The 20089-nt window shown below is 38.3% G+C and overlaps 1 protein-coding gene across 2 annotated transcripts in view; it reads left to right on the top strand.

Annotated features, from left to right (window-relative positions):
• The window catches only part of SEMA3A (semaphorin 3A), a 165079-nt gene that overhangs the window by 54867 nt on the left and 90123 nt on the right, over positions 1-20089 (top strand). For both annotated transcript variants that reach the window (XM_036400772.2, XM_036400773.2), the window contains one exon: positions 11722-11841. In XM_036400772.2, coding sequence (XP_036256665.1) covers positions 11722-11841 — 120 coding nt within the window. The remainder of the gene's footprint in view (positions 1-11721; positions 11842-20089) is intronic.

Consider the following 20089-nt stretch of genomic DNA (forward strand, 5'->3'; position numbering starts at 1 on the left):
GAATCTGAAAATTAAATATACAGTTCTGGCTGGATATAGAAAGCATGTTTCTAAATTCATCTGACAGGCACAATTTTTCCAGTCAAATTACCTTTGGCCCTTTGGGTGTCCCAAAGAGAAGTTCATTCTGTCAGGGTTCTTCCTTTGGAGGACATCTACAGCCAAATTTCCAGCTTTTCTCCCACCAACCTTCATTGCCGTCCCTTTTTCCTTTCTGGCTTCCTGTCTCCAGCACAGCAGTAAAATTCTTTACCAAAGCCTAAAGACCCAGGATGCCCTTCCAGCCTGGGGAAAAGAGAAAGGTGAATGTCCCCTGGGAAGAGGGGGGAAATTAGTAAAAATCCTAAACAACAGGTATCAAATGAGCTTGGGGACAGAATTTATTCTCAGTACAACCTACTACAAGAAGAAAAGTGTTTTTTTGTGACATGTGTAAGATAAATAGTGCTGAATCATCTTGCTTCTTACTCTCAACTGTCCCAGTTAGTACGCTGGGTTTTTCAGTTTGAGGGCTGCTCACCCCTTCTTCTTGTGGACACAAGATTCTCTAATGTGGACACAATTTCCTACCAAATAATTCCTTACCATTTGGGAGATGAGACAGTGAGACATTTGTAAGCAGTGTGCAGCTGTAATACTGCACAGACTACAGACAAAAGAGAAAGATGGGGGAAAAAGCCCCTCAAAACCTACAACCACTTCACTCATAGGTGAACTGGGTTGGTGAAAAAGGAGTTAAGGACATTGGAATCTTTCAAAGTCCTGTGGAGCTCTCAAACAGACCTGTACCCCCCAGGAACTTCTGGTTGTGCCAGCTCCAGTTCTTGGATGGACCCCCACAACACACCAGCATAAAGCCTCATTTATGGGGTATTTCAGATGTTGATCCTACAGCTTGTGTTCATTAGGCATTTGCATATATTTCTTTCTATGAACTGACCAAGGAAAATCAGTTACTGTAAGGTAATAACTTGTGTCCTTGTACAGAGGAAGAATTAAGTTGGCAGTTGTTCATATTTTCATATTTTACCCATTTATGTATCATGGGAAGTTGTTTAAGTCTTTCAGTATGGGGAAAAAAATTGATATAGATCAAGGAGAAAGCTAATTTTCCAATTTTGGGTTCATTTTTCTGTTATAGGTGTGACTATAGAAATTTGCTTCTGAGGGAAATTTAATATTCAGCAGATTTATTTCAGTCTTGCAGAAATGTTTTCTTTGTTGCTTTCAAAATACAGAGTTAGAAGAGGGAAAGTAAAGGAGAAATGAAGGAAAAAAATCTTTCCAAAGTTGTGGGGTTTAATTTTCTATCAATATGTGTTCCTCATGAGCCCTCATTTGGCCTTGGCAAAGTCTGAGAATTATTTATGGCTGAGTTTCCAGCTCTTGCTATTTCAAAATGTTGTTGGGTAATTCCATGTTATGATTTACTGCACGCCAAGATGGACAGAGTAAATTTACTCCTCATACATTTCTTTCCAGAAAAACACATTAACTAGATGACTGGTAGAAATTATAGATATGTTCTGTCCCTGTTGTTTCAGGGCTTCAGTCTAAAGCTCATGAAGTTTAAGAAAAGCCTTTTCTTTGGTGCCAGTCACTATTTTTTCTTAAATTTGTTTCATGTCTATTTTCTTTTTAAATATCTAGTGTTTCAATAAAAGTTAATTTAAAAATTAAGGATAGGTTTGCTGTGAAAAAATGCATATCACAGTTCCTCTATACTCAAGATGTGGTCACTATAGTACAATTAATTTAGGCCACAGCTAATTTTTTTCTGTAGTTCTCTTGCTTACATATACCAAAATTAGATCTACTAAATTTCTCCCTGCTGCACACAAGTTAAAGTACTGTCTTTTTTCTTTTGTAATAACTCAGAGAACTAAAGGGAAAGTTCTTAAAATAACCTAGAAAATAATACACTATTTTTTTCTTCTTTTTTTTTGTTTGTTTATTCTTCGTGTGACTGAATGGTGGAATCTCTGTTGTTTTAAATAATCAAATAATCTCTTATTCCTTTAGGTAATTCCTTTCGGATTAACATTTTCCAAAAACTTAAGGTTACTATACATACATCATAAATATATGTAGACAGAGAAAGAAAATCCAACCAACAAAAAGATAACAAAAAACCCACCAAAGCCATTCAACAAATTCACATTTCACTTGGGTGCCAGGTTTTTACTGAGTGGGAATTTTAAGCTTCTGTCACTTAAGGTTTCTCTGGTGCAGCATCACTCTGTGGTGTCAAAGCAGTTTAATATCCCCACAGAAATTTCCAGCTTCCCTCAGTAAGACACGTGTAACCTCCTAGAGTAGCTTACACAGTGTGTTTAGTTACAGTCATACACACTGCTAAGCAACTGCCCCGTGGAGATGCCACAGCCTTTTGCTTCATTTCAACACTTCATGGCTTTGCCTTCCCTTTCAACGCACAGGTTTGGAGTGTGCTTATCTGAGGTGGCTGTGAGGGGAAGTCATTAGAGGATATGTCTATACTGTGCTGAAGAAAAGAAAAAAAAAAAGAAAGAAGAAAAGGCAAGCTGACTGATCTAGAGCCTCAGTACCTTACGTGCCTGTAACAGGCTTGGCAACCTGTTTGTCTGAAATACTCCACCCAATTAGCAGGTGTTGATCCAATTCGGAAAGGAGGGGTGTAATCTGATTTCTGCAGGAGACAGGTGATTACTCCACCCAGATGGAGGAGATGAGAGAGACTCCTTAGATCTAGGCTGTGGTTGCAACTTAAATTGCTGCTGGGCTTGGTGAGACTGCCTGAGCTGAAACCCAACATTAATGTTCATTTCTTTGCTAATAAATCTGTGCTCATATTGTGGGGCAAGTTTACTCTATAGAACAAAAGAGATTTTTTAAAGTTATGGTCAGAAAAGAACTGGCTTCTGCTTAACCTCAAAGCTTCCCAATATTTTGATTTATTTCTAAAATACTCTTCTGTTTCTTAAATAAATTTATTTTTTTCTGCAGGAAGTGCATACTGCTGAAAAATATAACAATTCAAAATAAAGGAAGCTTGCTAGAACTTATGGAAAGGTTTCATGTGCAACAGTCATTCTGTGCCTGCAAAACCCAAAAACCCACTTATTTGCTGGACTGCATCCATAGAAGATTTTGGGTTGTCTTGTTAACTATGCATTAACCAGATGTAAAAAAATATGACATAGTCATTAAATCAGGTATTTTCTGCTGAAGCCTTTTCTTGGCATCCCTCTAGCTGTTCACAGGTCTGGAAAATTTATTATATGCCTCTTCTGAACAAAAATTTCAGGGCTTGATCCATGTCTTGTAGTTTGAACATATTGAATGCAGAAAAAGTTGTAAAAATTTTACTTCCAAAGATCCGTGGGTCAAATGATTAGTGCTAATGACAAAGGTTTAGAGGTCTGATGTGTCAAGGGAGGCATCTACAAAGCATGGCTTCTAATGACTTCTTTTAATGGCTTCTGGATTAAGATTGTTTTCAGGATGGACCCTAGGGAATATCCCACCCAGCTCAGCTACCTCCATGCTTGGCTTTCCTAGTAAACCCTGGGCCAAATGACCAAATACCAGTGGTGACCCAGATTTCCAGGTGGGTAGGTAGTGAAGCAGGGAGACATTTTGTGTTTTGCCCTCACAGACACAAAGGCAGAACCAGAGAAACTTTCCATCTGCTGTGCAAGTGTGCTGACAGTACAACTGTTTGCTAATATGGCTAATTTGCAGTTTTGTGGCTTGAAAGGGATCAGGATATATCTGCCTTAATTTTTTTTTTTTTTTTGGCTGGCTTTTTTTAATCATCTGTTTTCTTCACTTCTTTTTTCTTGTCTTGATGCTTTAATGGTTTAAATTCATGCAGACATCCTGCAACTTGAGTAAATTATACACTTTAAATATTCTCAAGAACTCTTGTCATATCAAAAAATCAGACAGATAACAGGCATAACTTACTTGGAAAGATAACTGGAAGTGCAGTATATATCTGTACACAGTATACATCTGAACTATGCAACCAAAAATGTCTTATCAGCACTCATCAGTCTGAAGTTTCTCAGGGCATATCTTCTCAGCCAGAGGAAAATTTAGGTATGAAACTAATCAATGGTTCCTGTGCAATGCTGGCAGTGGTTGCCATGCCTAAGAGTAGAGTCATTTATGATATCTTCAAAGGAGTCAGATCCCCCAAGTCACAGTACCATAAAAAGTCCTGTAGATCACAGCCTTACATAAGGGCTACTGAATCCAGGGATCTGTCAGCTTTGAAAAATTAGGTACAATCTTAGTTTGTATTGGATTTGTGTGTGTGTGCCTGTGTGTGATGAAATGGACACTGCTTGTAAGGCTTTAAAAAATGGGGGATGTAACAAAGCAGAAGTAAGTGAATAGAGACCTCTTTCTGTAACACAGACCCAAATACTTCAGCTGCTCAACTTGCTTCACTCAGCACTGCAGACTAGCTTTTTCAGAGGGTAGGACTATAAAACATTGATCCTGCTAATTGCAAGGAGCAATAATGACAAAAAGGGGATGTAGATGATGGTATTGATCCCAGCTGCAAGGGGTACACAGTCATAAATCACAGTTTGCAAACGTTTTCATGCCAGCTGTCCTCCCCCACTCTAAAATCATGCACCTGCCTATACAGGTTCAGCTGGAAGGTTATCTCATGGAGTACAGGTGCCAGGCAGGATTTCCCCACCCATTAGGGCCTGCACTCAGCTCCCAGTACTTGGGGACTTTCCTGTTCCTGCCAGCATTACCACAATAGCTTTGCAGCACTGTTGCCAACCATCTTACTCCAATAAAATAAAATTTTAAAAGACCATTTCCTTTTAACAGGACTCCAATAATTTGCTTTGTTTGCTGCTGATTCTGGGCCTGTTTAAGCTAACTGTGCACTTGGACCAGTATTTTTCCAAATGTTACTGTAATAAAAAGAGGGACACAGCAGTAATTTTAAAATAATGGTCCTGCATTTTATAAAATCTTGCACCCAAACAAGAGGAGCTGTGAAAGCACTCACGAGGCAGAGTGAAGAGGCCTCCTCGCCCATGCTTGCTGACATGCTGAAATCTTTCCCAGGTCTAGCTGAGAATCCATCATCTGTGCACATGGCTATCACACGTATATTTATTGCACTAACACTTCAGAAATATTTTCTTGAAACAATGCTGCTCCATGCTGAAAAAAATATCTGCCAGTACTGACTGAAGTGATGGCAGTCAGCAGTAGCCCACCAGCAAAAGAGAGAAGTTAAAAAGCTCCCTGATAAGTCCAGAACATCTTTCAGCAGTGTGATGGATTTGAATGACAGCAGTAATATCAGGGATTACTTATTCTCCATGGATATCCCTGACCTCATCACTTGAAAATTCAACTAATGGGACAAAAGAAGGAAGAAAAAAGTAAACATAATAATTAACCTCATGCATGGGACTCTATATGAAAGCTGTCCATCCATTTTGATTTAAGACAAAACATGTATTTATTTTGCTTGTCCAGCTGTTAGATGATAGTTCTAAATCCTCTTGTCCATCCAGTTCAGACAAAATCTTATAATATTTTAATCACTTGGCTATGTGGGAAGACTGATATAAAGGAAGAATGTATTACTGGGTCTGATGCTTATCTGGATTAAATCAGCAGAAAACTGTTGAAGCTAATGATACTGTAAAGGATCATTTAGCCTACTACTTATTGCCCTGCATAATCTGGCCATTTGCATTTGCTGCAATATCTGAGAAGCAGTATGGACATCACTATTGGTTTAAAGAAATGAAACCTCTTTCTTAAAATAAGGAGAAAAATCTGGATATTAGTTAGTCACAGGGACTTATCTTTCAACTTAAAAAGATGTCATTAAAAACTCTTTGCTGCATTAGTAATCCAGATCGAAGGACGTAACTTCCAGGCTTCTGGAGGAGAGATAATTACTGGAAACTCATAAAACCCATCTAAATTCTGTTTTAATTTTCATACGCGGAGCAGATGTTTTGACAGATGGATGGACTTTATTTTTGTAACTGTCCAGGAAAAGTCTGCATAACACAGCCTAATCAGTGTTACATATCTTTACTGTTTGTTTTTCAATCTTTCTGCATTTGGCTCTTATTCTTTTGGTTGCAGACATTTTCTTTGTAATTTATTTTTTCAGGCTAATCTCTCTCTGCATAAGCCCTTCTATCAACTTGATATATAAATATCAGAAAACTCTTAAAAAATAAATCTGCATGTTTGCTTTGTAAGTCAGATACATTGATCTTCATATAGTGGGTGCCTTTCTGGAAAACCTAATTAACACTTTATCTCCTCCTCAAGACAGGCCCTCTGCCCTTATAGCTGCTAGAGAATTTGGAATTAAAATTTTGAGTTCCCATACCTGTCCAGACACACTGGACCTCTTTGACTTTAATTCACACTCTGAATAAAATCGACAATCTAATAATTTCTTAACTTGTTTTACAAGTAAGACTTTAGCACAGGATAATTTGCAGCTGAGGTAGTGCTGTGGCTGCATTACCATAGTATGATGCAAACTCTTTTAGCCACTTTTATTTCAATAAATCATCAGCATGGAACTGAGGATCTGAACCCCACAACTTCCTCAGTCTAGTCTAGGGGAACTGTAAAAAGGTTTATGGTACCTGAAGTTCAATCCTTTTTCTCACTCAGGAATGCCCAGTGAACTTCTGGGGCATGCTCCCTCAGGTGGCCCAAGGTACCTTTAACTCCCAGATGCAAGGTAGAATGGCTCCAGCTGGATACCCTGGTGCATTTATGCACCAAACTAAGCCCAGGAAACCTGTGGGAGCTGCTTTGGTGAAGGTTATGGTCCACATTCCTTCAAACAAAGAAACAAACTGGATTGTGTCTGAGGTTTGTGGTGCCTGCTTCAGCTACTGCACATGTCACCATTTCTTTGGCCATCCTTTGTAGGTTGTTGGCAATCATGCCATCTCAACTGTTTGCAGACACAGATCCAGCAGATCCAGTCATATACATGAAAAAGTAGCTATCTAAAGAAGTTCTCTGTGTCAGAAAAGAGAGGAAGACCTTGCAGGCTGTGCTAGAAGGTCTCAGATGTGATGTAGGAATTTAGTTTCTTGGATTTTAAGATAGAAACATTTCTGTACAAGGCCAAAGGCAGAACCTCCAGCTCTTGTGGAAACCTTAGAGCATTTATTGAAATATAAATGAAGATTAATCCTCTCCAGGGGTAGGCAGATAAATGAATGGGTATTTTTGAGGACTGCAATAACTCCCACATGATGTACCTAATTTTCCCTTTGAATATCTACTTCAAACATTCTATGCCATATGCAAGCATTCATGCTTTCTGCTCTATGTATGTATATATAAACTCAACCTTTAGGGCATAAACCAGTGTTTAGCTTCATATAGACAAGAAAGGTTTCCTAATATTAAGCTACTCACTATAACAAACAAGATTATTAGGAGCAAGAATTTATAATGATTCACTGTGATGATCCCAGCACTCCTCTTCTTTAACATTTATTTTTCATAACTCATACAAGTAATACTTTCCTGCCTAAAGAGAACTTTTCAAACCTTTCATTAATTTGTATTCACATTATTAGGCTAAAAGTATTTAAACTCCCACAACACCCTGCTCTCAGGTTTGAAAAAAACTTATTTCCACGTGGAAAAGAATATTTAAAGTCTGGTTTTCTTTCTTCATCTGTTTTACTTGACAAAAAACAATATACAAAGGGTATGGATATGTCCAGAATATATTCCCTTTGAACAACATCCCTATCTTGGGGAAAATAAAAATGGATACAAAAGCACTGGGTAGCTGGACTCACACATGGCACAGTGTTGAACTTCCCTGAGAATTTTTTCCTCTCAGCTTCTGCCTCTGGGTTACCTCCTCTTCCTCTGGTGGATGCTTTCTCCTGTCTGCTGTCTGCTGTATTTTGTATTTTCTCCTGTCTGCTGTATTTTGTGAGACACTACATGCCTTTTGTTGCCTTTGTCTCCCTTCCAGTGCCTTAGACTCTGCAGTCCTGCAGTGCAATGCCTCATCCTGCTGGCACAGACCTCCCCACCATCAATACAGAGCTAGCCTGGGGGTCTGGCAGGGGGACACACTGATGCCAAGTGGGGCAAGCCCAGTTGGAGACACCCAAGGCATTCCAGGCCTCCAGCCAAGGGGTCTGGGGAGCTGCTTTGTAGTGGAGTTGACGTAGCCACCAGTGTCGGGACCAGCAGAGCTGCCTGCCAGGTTTCACAAGCAATGGGGCCTGAATGCCACTGAAGTTGTCCTGTGAGAGCAGGATTGGGGAAACTGAATGGGAATGGGAATGGGAGTCAGTCACCCAAGTCTCACATGGTGGCAGACCCAAACTGCATTCAGTGCACACACGCTTTCCCAAATCCCTTCTTTGTCATACCCATGTGCTGAGATTTAGAGTCTCTTCAAGTCATTCAAAGCTGTTAAAGTTGGTTTATTACAGGTTTGTGGGAAGCTTTTTTGTTCCGGAGTCACATAAACCAGGAAAACCCAATATTCACCCAAGCAAACTCATGCTAAGTTCAGAAAATCAAAGGACCAGGTACGACATTTCCGCACACAATGGTGTACCTGTGCAGCTGTGCTTGAGCACAGCTAGACAGAGGAGGGAGTCTGAGATGGAAATCAATGTGCCTCTTGCTATCGTTCCAGGGAGAATAGCACCGTCTCCCAGGCAGGGCAGAAACTTCACTTTGAACTTCCTGAGTTGACAAGGGCTTAAATCAGAACTGTAACTTTACTTTGATGTCATTTATTGTAGTTTAATACCCCCCTTTATTTATTTTTTTTACTACCATGTAAAATATATAAAGAAACCTAATCTGGTAGAGAGGTGTATGAGAATTTACTGAATAGACCTTAATGGTTCCTTTATGCAGCTATAAAACAGAGGGGAGCTACAAGAGCAGTCTGAACTGGACTAGGAACTTTAAATTTTATATGAATTTATTTGTCATAGTCAAAGGTTTATTGCTGTAGGTATTTACCTTCCCCATTGTTTAACTAGGTTGTGTATTTCTCAGACATCTAAGGTAGAAAACACACTGTACAAAGAATTAGGAGATCTTGAAAAGAAGGATGAATAAGCTAAATCTGCTTTTGGAAATATGTTGTAAATTTGAAGTCACTTGACTGATATTTACTCATTTACACTACTATCAATCCTGAACACTGGATGTTCAAATATGGCTATGATAGGGTTAATTACCTTCTCCCACAGGCTGATCTGGAATAATTCACTGGAGGTGGTGATAGAACTTTTTCTTAAATTCATCTGCAGAAATCAAAGAAGACTGCTGCCCCTAATCTAAGTAGGGTTTTTCCATCCCACCTTTACAGCATTAGCCATCTAATACCTTCTTGCTGTGTGTTACAGATAAGCTGAACAGCCTCAGTGGATGGTGTTAATAGCACCAAGGCTATGTGTTCAGTCCCCTTGTGGGCCATTCACTGAGGAGCTGGTCTTGATGATCCTTGTGGGTCCCTTCCAACTCAGAATATTCTGTGATTATGTGATTCTGAGTGCATATACAGTCACAGGTGGTGTGTTGCTGTAAATCAGAGTAATTCCTCTGAAATCAGCACAATTTATTCACACTGGCTCTAGGTCCAGCCCATCTACTCACTGCATTTTTTCTGTGGCCACCAGCCTCTAACACTTCATGTTCTTCAGGTAGGTAATTTTAACAGCTTTAGTAAAGAGTAGTAGTGGACCATAAAGACATTTTTAAAATCATGATGCATTAAACCTGATGAGGCAAAGCACTGTTCTAGAGAAACAGTGTTGTGTTTATATCAGGCCAGATACAACTTTTAACTGAAAAATTTCTGATTTATTTAATAATGCATACACAGCATTGCTCAGTTTTAAATTATATGGAGTCAAAGTCAGAATGTCAGAATTCAAGAAAGGATCTATTTCAATTTTGTTAATGTTACATGAATTTGGGGTGTTTTTCCATTTTACTCTTGAAGACATTGGATTTTTAATACACTTTCATGGGTTTTCCATATTTCTTTTACTTAAAACAGCAAATAATAACAGCATTAATTAAAATATATAAACATATTTTTTTATGATTTATGTCCAGTATTTGCATAGTACTCTACCATATGACAGTGGAAAGCAGTCTGTGCATAAACATAAATATAATAAATGTATGCTCATGCTTGTACTTGTGTGTGGGAAGAATAAGAATGGACCAGAAATTCTGTGTGTTTTCATTAAGAAAGGTCAGAATGGAAAGAATTAAGAGTAACATCGATCTCTATTTCTTTCAATTTCCTGTTGGATTACCTTAACTATCTCTATGTTTTCTCTTCCATCTCTGTTGAAAAGATGACAGCAGTAAGTCAGGGCTGCAGTAAGATCCTGGATGCTTTTCTCTGGGTGCTCTTTTTAATACATTGCCATTATGTGTTATGCAAATATACAATAAAATTGTAAGAGCAGTGTCATTCCGGCGCAGTCCTTTGTGTGAGGCAGGGAATCAGTGTTTCATCTGTGTAAGTTCATTGCTTCTCCCTGTGGAGGCCTAAGGCATGCCTCAAACTGCACATGCACTTTCCTGGCAGAGCCTTTATTTTGTGTTTGGGAGTATCTGGTTTAATTAGCAAGTGAGTTACAGAGAGGGAGGATGCCAGTCAAGAGATTTCTGTGCGTGCAGTAGCTCAGGTGGTATTTCCATGGGCCCTCGTCTACTTGGAAAGGTGGAGTTGAGCAGTGTATCAAAAGTCATCAAATACACAGAGAAAATTTTCCTTATCTTCAACACAGACTTTACTGGAAATACTTAATTTGATTGTTCTCATTTTCCTTCTGTTTCAAGTCCCTTTTCTTCAATTGTGTCAGTAGACTGACTTGCAGGCATTGACATATTTCTTTTCTGTATCAGACCAGGTTGAAATAAAAATATTAAACAAATGGAAAAATTTGTCATCTTGACTATCCATTTTAATAACATTAGGCTTTAATAATGACAGTTTTGTTAACAGGTAATGTTTGTACTAGGGACTGTTAGTGTTGCTATTGAGCTTTTATTTGCTGAGAACTAAAATAACTCATGATGGATAATTTACTTAGGAATAAAGTATAAAGTCGAGGTCTTGCAAAGCTTGTATTCTAGGGGTTGTAAATGATTGTATGGAAGTTTAACATATGTATTCATATGTGTAAGACTGGCCCATAGATACAGGCAGTGGGGGTGAGGCAGCATTCATATGATTGTTAAAAATGCTATATCAATGACTTGGTTTTCATCAAGTCCTTCCATCTGGCCCATTTTTCTTCTGATTGTTACTTAATTGAATACAAGCAAACAGTTGGTCCATTTTTCTTCATTATTTCATTCTGACACATTTCTATAAATGGGTTTTGTCTTACAAACACAGCAATAGCATAAATTACAAAGATGAAGCATGTCTGAAACAAAAACTAAGATTTTTTTTCTGTAATCTTTTCTTTGAGGTTGGATGCTTTATTAAACAGCAACCAAAGATATTTAAATGAGAAATTAAATCAGGCTATTTATTAAATGCTTAGCAGTAAACAATCTTATGAACAGCATGAAATGATCACACTTTACAAATCTGTTCATTCAGCCATATATATCTCTAACACAGAAGAGCTCCCATTAGCCAGAATCACTGAATTAACTCTATGAATAATTTTTTTCTCCTTTTCTTTGCAGAGAGAATGTGCTAATTTCATCAAGGTGCTTAAGGCTTACAACCAAACCCACCTGTATGCTTGTGGAACAGGGGCTTTTCATCCAGTCTGCACCTATATTGAAGTGGGAAGCCATCCTGAGGTAAACTATCCTTAAAACAATGTTTTTCTTTTTGCTCTTTTTAATCTTTATTGGTGTTTAGCCATGATCTCTTCCTGCCAAAATGCATTCTCACTAGTTTCTGTGGCTTGGGAAGCAGATCTGGTAAGACCTGCTCCTGAATCAGGTGCTGGTGTGCTGATTGATAAATCACAGCAGTATCTCTAACTTTTCTGCCCTGCACAGCATCTCTTCCCCTAGGGGCTTAAAGAAGTATAAGTAAGCCCATTCTACCTGGCCCATGAAGTTAAAAAGCACTAGTTTTTTGTAATTGAGACAAATACCAGGTATAAGAGGGGTAGTTCAGCCACTGTGTTTATTCTGGTCCCAACACTGTTTTTAGTTTCCTCCCAGTCAGTACAGTCTGACACCACCTCAGCTTTCTCCCAGCTGAGAATTAAAATAGTGTCACACCTTCATAAATCCCCCTTCTCAGGTTTGTCCTAACATACTGGCAGTTTTTCATATGTCACCTAGGTTTGGTTTCCTTAGTTTTTTGTGAAAAATTAAATCACTCTCTTTTCGCCCATTTCTTTAACTCTTGCTGATTTTTGCTCAGTATTGCAGAATTCTTGCAGTTGCTCTTGTACCATTTTCTTGGTGATCATCATAACTAAATAGATAAGTGGGATCTTCCCTGGTAGAAAGCAGAATCACTCAAAGGAAGCCATGGGACTAGGCTGGTTTTCCGGGCTGAAGATTTGACTAGAATGTCTCTGTGCTTCCCTTCAATACTTTTTCTCTCCAGAGCAGCCTATCTCTTATTTTTCTGTTGAGTATGTAATATAAATTAGTCTCCTTTACTGTGTTTTCTGTCTGGCTTACATGAGTATTGCTCAATGGACTGTTTCAGTTAAGCAGTCAGACTCCTGATGTGCTTTCAGCATTTATGGATATGTTTTACTAGTGAATCCATAATTGTGTTACTTGTAGCTTCTGTCATCTTCAAAAAAACAGCTCTTTCAAGTTACCTTATGCCTTTGCAATTCAGGTTTGCAGATTTCCTTGAAAATAAAGGCATCATTGTTGAATGAATGGTGACTATTTCTTCACACAGAAAAATTAACAGAGCCTTTGAGTGTTGACTTCATAGTCTGGGAACTGTTTTTCCCGATGAGAATGTCTTTTGATATTTGAAACATAAATCTTTAAAATGTCTTAGGAACAAGGTTTTGAAGGGATAAGGGAGCTGCAGAGCAGAAAGGGTTTTGTTCATATTCTTTAATGCTTTATTACAATGCATTCTTGGCAATTAGTGATTGTCTCTTGACCACACACAGTATGTCATTGCTTACTGCATTAAACAGATTCTCTGCTTCCTGAGATCCATTTGGGAATTGGTAGACATATTAATTAACTCCAGTTCCGTAAGATGTGTGTCAATCAATCCTTGGCTATCTGCCAAGGGAATCTATCTGCACAGAGATAGCTCCTATGAGGTCATTTACTTCTACATTTGGCTGTTTTATTGCTGTACCATAAAACTAACACACACTTTATCAAGGATTTATAGAAAGGATGATCAGAGATGAGAGGCCAGATCTAACCTTGGTTTAACATTTTGAGTTTTTAAAGTCTTGCATCAGTGATGTGTTTGGCCCTGGAGTGAAAGAGAACTCTTGTTTTAGCTTCTTTTTAGCAGTCCCTAATTGCAAACAAAATCTAATTTTTTGGGAGGGGGGGGTTGGTTTGTTTTTTGTTTTTATTTTTCATTTATGCAGTAAGTTTGGAAGTCTCCTTTAGCCTGAATCATTCTCATGACCCTTGGTTTTATCTTTGCAAATGAGCGAAATCAGGAGTGTGTTTTTCTGAATTGCCTTGGACGCTGTTGACTTTTGTTTTCTTTTTCATACTTTAAATATGAGTGAAATCATCTTCACCTGCCCTTCCAGTGGCACAAGTTTCTGTGTCCTCTGATTAGTTGTGCAGGAGGGTTTAGTGCTTTCTCAGGTCAGGTCTGCACATGTAGAGAGAAAGTGAAGCAGGCAGGATGCAGTGTACCCACCTCTTCTTGGGCTTTGACAGATATAACAGTCAGCCTGGGTTCTGTCCCTTGAAAGGGTGAAAATCAGATGAATAAATTAATTCATTAGATCTGCAGTGAAGAATAATCTGTCCTTACTCTCAGCTAGAGCCTGTTCCTTCCTCTCCCATACTACCCAGCTAGGAATTTCAAATGTGCTTCTTCTGTGCGAGATGAGGAAGAGGAGGGTGCTTGATTGACAGCAGCTATTAGAGACACCATGAATGAGGGGGATACAATCTTAACCCCTGCACCCCTGCACACTGCATCTGTGAGAGCCAGATGGTTTATGTTGTCATGTCAGACAGCAGCACTGGACGTGTCAAAGGGCCATTGCTTCTGTATCATGGAGAGTTTATACCTCCCCAGCATACTAAAGAAGGTAATAGTATAGGCAGAGACAAGCAGTTGATTATGAGTTAAAAATTGACAACTAAAATACTTCCTGAAGATTTCTTTTCTGCCACAGCACTTGTGGAAAATTAACTGATTTCACCATCTGCTTATTTATTTTTCAAGCACTTAGAAAGGTAAATGTGAACTGATTAGGGGAATAGTCAGGGAATGTACCTACTCTCTAGCATGACTGCTTGTTTATCTGAGCTCTGAATGTAACCCACCTGCCTGAATCCACAGAAGAGGAAATCAGTGTGTGTGCCAAACTGGAGAGGGTGGAGAAGTGAAATTTAAAGAAAAGAGTGGCAAGTGATAGAGGAGACTCTGGAAGCAATTGGAGTAGGCTGCAGGAGGCTGGAACATGGTACAATTTTATTACTGGGGAAAGGAAATAAATTACTTTGTGTGACAGTCATAAAGTAATGGGAATATGAATTGTTATATCTCTTGAATATGTCTTTGGTATGAAACAATGTATCACAGACCCATTCCATACCTGAAGAAAATAATTTCTGGTGATGGAACTAGACAGGTTTAATTGAGTCTGATGAAGTACAGTATCAGAAGTAATAATAAAAAGCTAAAAGGATATGAACGGCATGCTGTGCATCTGATTAAAAATGATGTGCACAAATGTATACAACCTAATATGTTGTGAATTACACCGCATTCTGAGGAGTAAAGCAGACTAATCTTCACTTAAATCCATTCCAGATGTGTAAGCTGAATAACCACAGTATTTAGAGGGAAGAATAAAGTTAATGTTTCAATAGGCTTTAAGCACGTAAGCCATGAGGAAGCAGGAAAGAACATATTTAGAGAGAACATAGTGTGTGGATATGCAGAAAATACCTGAGGGCAGCCAAATGTAAAGCTTGATATCATCCATTTTATGTGCATGAGTCTAGGGGAGATGACCTAACACAGACACCTACACAAACTTCAGGGATCTAGGGTTAGGCAATATGTGGCGTTCTGTCCTCATAATGCAATATAATACAAGAAACCAATTACCAGACAAAGCAAGAAAGTGATTAGTAAAGCTGTGTTTTGCACCCACTGACTTCTGAGGAAACAGAGCTGGATGTGTAGGAGTGTTGTACTTAACGGTTGCAAAATTAAACAAGTCAGATCTGTGCTGGAAAGGAACAAATCCAACTGCAGGGAGACACAGAGGTGCATTAAACCCCCTAGAAAATCACAACAGGATGCAGAATGCACCTGCCTATGCATGCCTGAGCAGGGGGAAGGAGCCCTGCTCCCTTTCCCCAGGGCTCCCTTTGGGGTAGTTTGAGTGAACCAGCAGGGAACAGTCCTGTTTCAGTAAGAACAGGATTTTCCATTTACTTAACCCTTACACACAGGTGGAGGTGTACTGAATGCCCTATAGTACCTTTTTTTTTTTTTTTTTAAATGCTCAGACAGGCATTGCAAGAGCTTTGCAAAATTGGTTGCCAGATCCTCAGCAGGAATACATTAGGGTTTCTTCAGCAGAGGTAAATCACTAAGTGCTGTCTGAAGAACTAAACCAGCTTCTTTTATTGTCTCCTAATTCCAAATTTCTTGTCATTGTCCAACAGATTAAAACTCATTTTTAACTGTATGAACTTAAAAGATCTGGGATTACTTTACTTGCAGGTTATTTCTCAATCAATAAAGAAGGTTTAAATTCAGTTTAGATTTATGATGTACATAAAACATTAAGTTATTGCATATGAAGTTATATAATGCTACCACCTGTAACATATTTGCTTTTTCCGGACTCTGTGTATTTTAAAAATCTTTGGTTCAGCTCATAAAATTTTGCTGAAATATACTTTCCACTCTTTTTTATCCCTTCTTTTCTTCATATTAGAAAGAGGTCCAGAGTGCATTTCCTAAGTAATGGACATCTTGTTCTGACACATTTATGCATCTATCAGTTTGTCTCTCTGTATCTATTGTGCATATATATAGTGATGGAAGAGCATTTTTTTCCTGAAAGAATGGCTTTGAAGAAACACACTAACTGAAGGATCAATGCTGCTGCTGGTACTAAACATGGTGTGTTTATCTAATGTAAAAAATCAGGGTGAAACATTGATTTCAGTAGTAGTAGATGTGGCATAAATTAGTCTAATTTCATTGAAGGCAGCAGACCTGTGTCAGTTTACGTCAGTCAAGATTCTGAGCTGTGGTTTTTAAGTGAAACATTACAGCAAATGGTTTTTTAAGTTAAAAATTACCTGGGGCTAGTTTTCTTTCCATCTAATTAACTGTACCTTTATATGGTATTTTTATGCTTATATAGAGAAAGTATGAAGGAAAAGGATACTGTTAAAGGATTATTCTCATTTGAGTTTGAACTGTTATGTGTCACATACTCGTTCTAAGCATCACAATAATTACAGAGAAATGCCATTAAAAGATGATCTGCTTTACAGACTGCAATAGCCTTCTTTAGTTCACAGGTGCCTTAACCTTTCAAACTTCCAGATATCCTGTTCCTATAGTACAGGAAAACAAAACTGAAGAGACAGAAGGCACAGTGTAAGTACCTTTTAGAGCACTTCTTTCAGTTGCATGAGTAGTTTTACCACGGAGAAAAAGAAAACATCTCTTAGATCTTTAAAGACTAATGTGTCATAAAAAGCTGAGAAGTGATTTCTGCCATACAGGGAAATCCCAGGCACTAGAACACTTTGCTTGTACTGATGTTCTTGTCTGTGGAGGATGGCAGCTAACAGGGTAATCAGTGCTAGGCACACATCTGTCCAGGCACCTCACAGGATTAGTGGCCAAAATCACAAAACAAAGGGGCTGGATTCCTCTGGAGGTGATGAGACTGTAAACCATCACTTCTGCTGCTCCATATGACATCGATTTCCAGTCCCTTAGGCTACCCTGTGTGAAAGTGCTTCACACAAAATCAGGCTCTTCACACATGTAGTTTACCTCCACTTGTTAAAAAAGAATAAATCTTGTCATAGGTATCACCCTTCTAGCATATTTTAAGTATATAGTTTTATATACAGTTATATGTAGCTATGTATAGCATATAATTTTTTTTCCAAGTCATAATTCATTATGGCATTGTTTGGGAAGGGATGTGATATGTTGACTTTTCAATGACCAAATTTAACATTTACAAGAGGAGTAGAGGGAAAGGGCAGAGAACATGACAGTCCTTTCTCATATGAAAATCTAAGTGAATCAGTTGTTCTGGTAAGGTCTGACAAATATTTCAGTTAGGAAACCAGGATGTATTGCTGGAAGCTCTACATGTTTTTAAGCACCATCATGAAGTACACATTTCTTACAGGCTGAGTGCAACATCCCAGAATGGCACCTCTTGTTACGTTTATCTTGTGATAAAGTTTCAGAAATAGAAGGTCACCATAAAGAAGTAACCTGATTCCCATTTAAAAGACTTTTTGAAAAACTCCATAAACCCTTTTGTAAACAAATATTAATCAGGTTCATGGTTAAATGCTATTATTTATGAAGGCCTGTCTTTGAATACACTGCAGATCTCCTTTGACTTCAGCTGTATTTTGAACACTTGCTTTGCTAAAAGAGAAGTTAAACCAGGAAAACTCAGATTTTTCAAAACTTCATCCTGTCATCCCCAAGCAAAATATATTTCCAATAAACATTTATTTCCAGAGCAGATCCTTTAAAGTAGGACTATTAGGCTTTATGCGATAATTTAGCTGTCGGAATAGTTTAATTTATGAAGTAAACTTCTCTCAACTGAATAGCACACGTGGCAGCAATGGCTGACATCTTTCCTACCCTGCACTGTTGGGAAAGTCTACACAGCTGCAGTGGATATTTCATCCTCAGCAAAGTGGAACATTAAAACAAAAAATTTTGAACTTTTTTTTCCCCCCCAAGTATCTTATTTTATCCTTATTTTATCCTTAAGATAAGGATCTATTTCTTAATAAAAATGATAATGCATACTAAACTGTTAATGTAAAAAACACAATGAAAGTATGATAAATTAAATATGTAGCCACTGTTTTTTATCCTGGTAAATTCAAGTAAGGAGATGTGCCTTTTTGACAGCTGAATTCTTGACAACTGATCCATTTGACCTTCCATTTTCCTATTTAAAAGTGTATTTGTAAGGATAGGGATATTCCAAATCATAAGTATGCAAAGGATGTGGCTCAGTATCTTAAAATTCAGATGTGGTACAAATACCATTTTTGGAAGTAAAGTATTTAGCAAAGGGGTCATGCTTTAATCACTGACAGGAAATATGAACATTGTAGGTTTTCAGCTGTCATTTAATGCATCCAGTCCTGCCCTTGCGTATTTCATAATTACTCCTAAGCAATTTGGAATATATTTATGTCTAAAGTGACAAAGTCAGTAATTATGTCTGTGGCTCACTCTGAGATTTACAGGTTGAACATTTTCATGCAGGATATGAAATCAAGTTTTAAACTAACACAAGTGAGAACAGTGTGGTGGCTATTTTATTTCTTCACCTTTATTCCTCAGACTACATGGCTGAGGGTAAAATGGAAGCATGGTCCTTTAGTAAGTCATACTGAGGAGAGGTAAAAAATACGATGAAAAACAGAACAAAGACGTGGAATTTACAACTGCAAGGGCCATTTGTTGCACAGCATAAACCACTAATGAAACTCTAATCACTATTCAAGTCTGATCATTTCAGCTATTCAGCAACTAACTTTTGTTTAGGACTTGATAAATATGTCCAAATTGCTATGGCAGACCTCCCAGTTTATTCTTAAGAAACCAAGCCAAGCCAAACCAAACTGAAAAAAGAACTCCAGAACAATATTATTTTAATATTACTTTATACAGATTTTTAAGGAAAATATAAGTGGAAGTCACTGTGCAGGTGATGTTCCAGTATTCTAGAGTTTGGATTTAATTGAAACAAGTAAAAGTCTGAGATGAGGGAGAACTAGTAAGGAAATGGTCTGGAGACAGTGTTGGTGTTTCCGTGGATCTGGTCTGATCTCTACAGGTATGCAGTGGCACAAAAGGAAGCTTGGAGCTGGCAAGATAATGCATCTTGGCCTTCATTGTTGGAAAAAAACAACTCTAACAAAGTAATTGATAACACAGTATGGTTTTTTAGGTTTTCCCAATACAGAAAGGTGTGTGAGTAATAGTTTGAAAAACTATTTGAATTAAAATTTGAACTAAAATTTGAATCCCCAGCCACCTAATGAGAGGAATCTCTGCAGTAGAAAGCTTCCAGTGAGATAACTGAGGAGACAATTGTTCCCTCCCTGTACATGGCTTTCGTCCTTGGTGGCGGAGCAGAGCTGGTTGATTACAGTGGAGAGCTGTACACAGTGTGCCACAGCTGAATGGCTTCCATGAATAAGAAACCAAAGCCAGTCGACATATTCATTAGGTTCAAAGAAATAAGTCTCAGAACTGTGGGAAAACTATTGTTTATGTTGCTGCAGGGGAGAAAAAAAGACTGAGATAGAGGGAGACCTCCATGGAAGTAAATTTGCGGAGGGGAGCGTGCACATGTGCACACGCAGAACCACTGGGTGGACTTTCACTGATACCACATGTGATGTCTTGTTTTGTGAGTCCATGTCTTAAAACCACGGGTAACTTTGGATATGCTCAGATAATGAGTGATTCAAGTTAAAGACCCTCTTAGGATCTGGGTTTAATTTATTCTTTTAAAGTATGGGGTGCTTTTTTCTAGACCTATTTGTCTTCGGTGGAGTTCCCTATGACTTATACTGGGGTAGCTGAAACTGTGGTGCACTTTTCATAGTCACAGGGAAAAAATGCTTTAATTTCTAGCATTGTTAAAAGGATTAC

The sequence above is a fragment of the Molothrus ater genome, chromosome 5 (genome assembly GCF_012460135.2).
Source record: "Molothrus ater isolate BHLD 08-10-18 breed brown headed cowbird chromosome 5, BPBGC_Mater_1.1, whole genome shotgun sequence".
NCBI lineage: Eukaryota > Metazoa > Chordata > Aves > Passeriformes > Icteridae > Molothrus > Molothrus ater.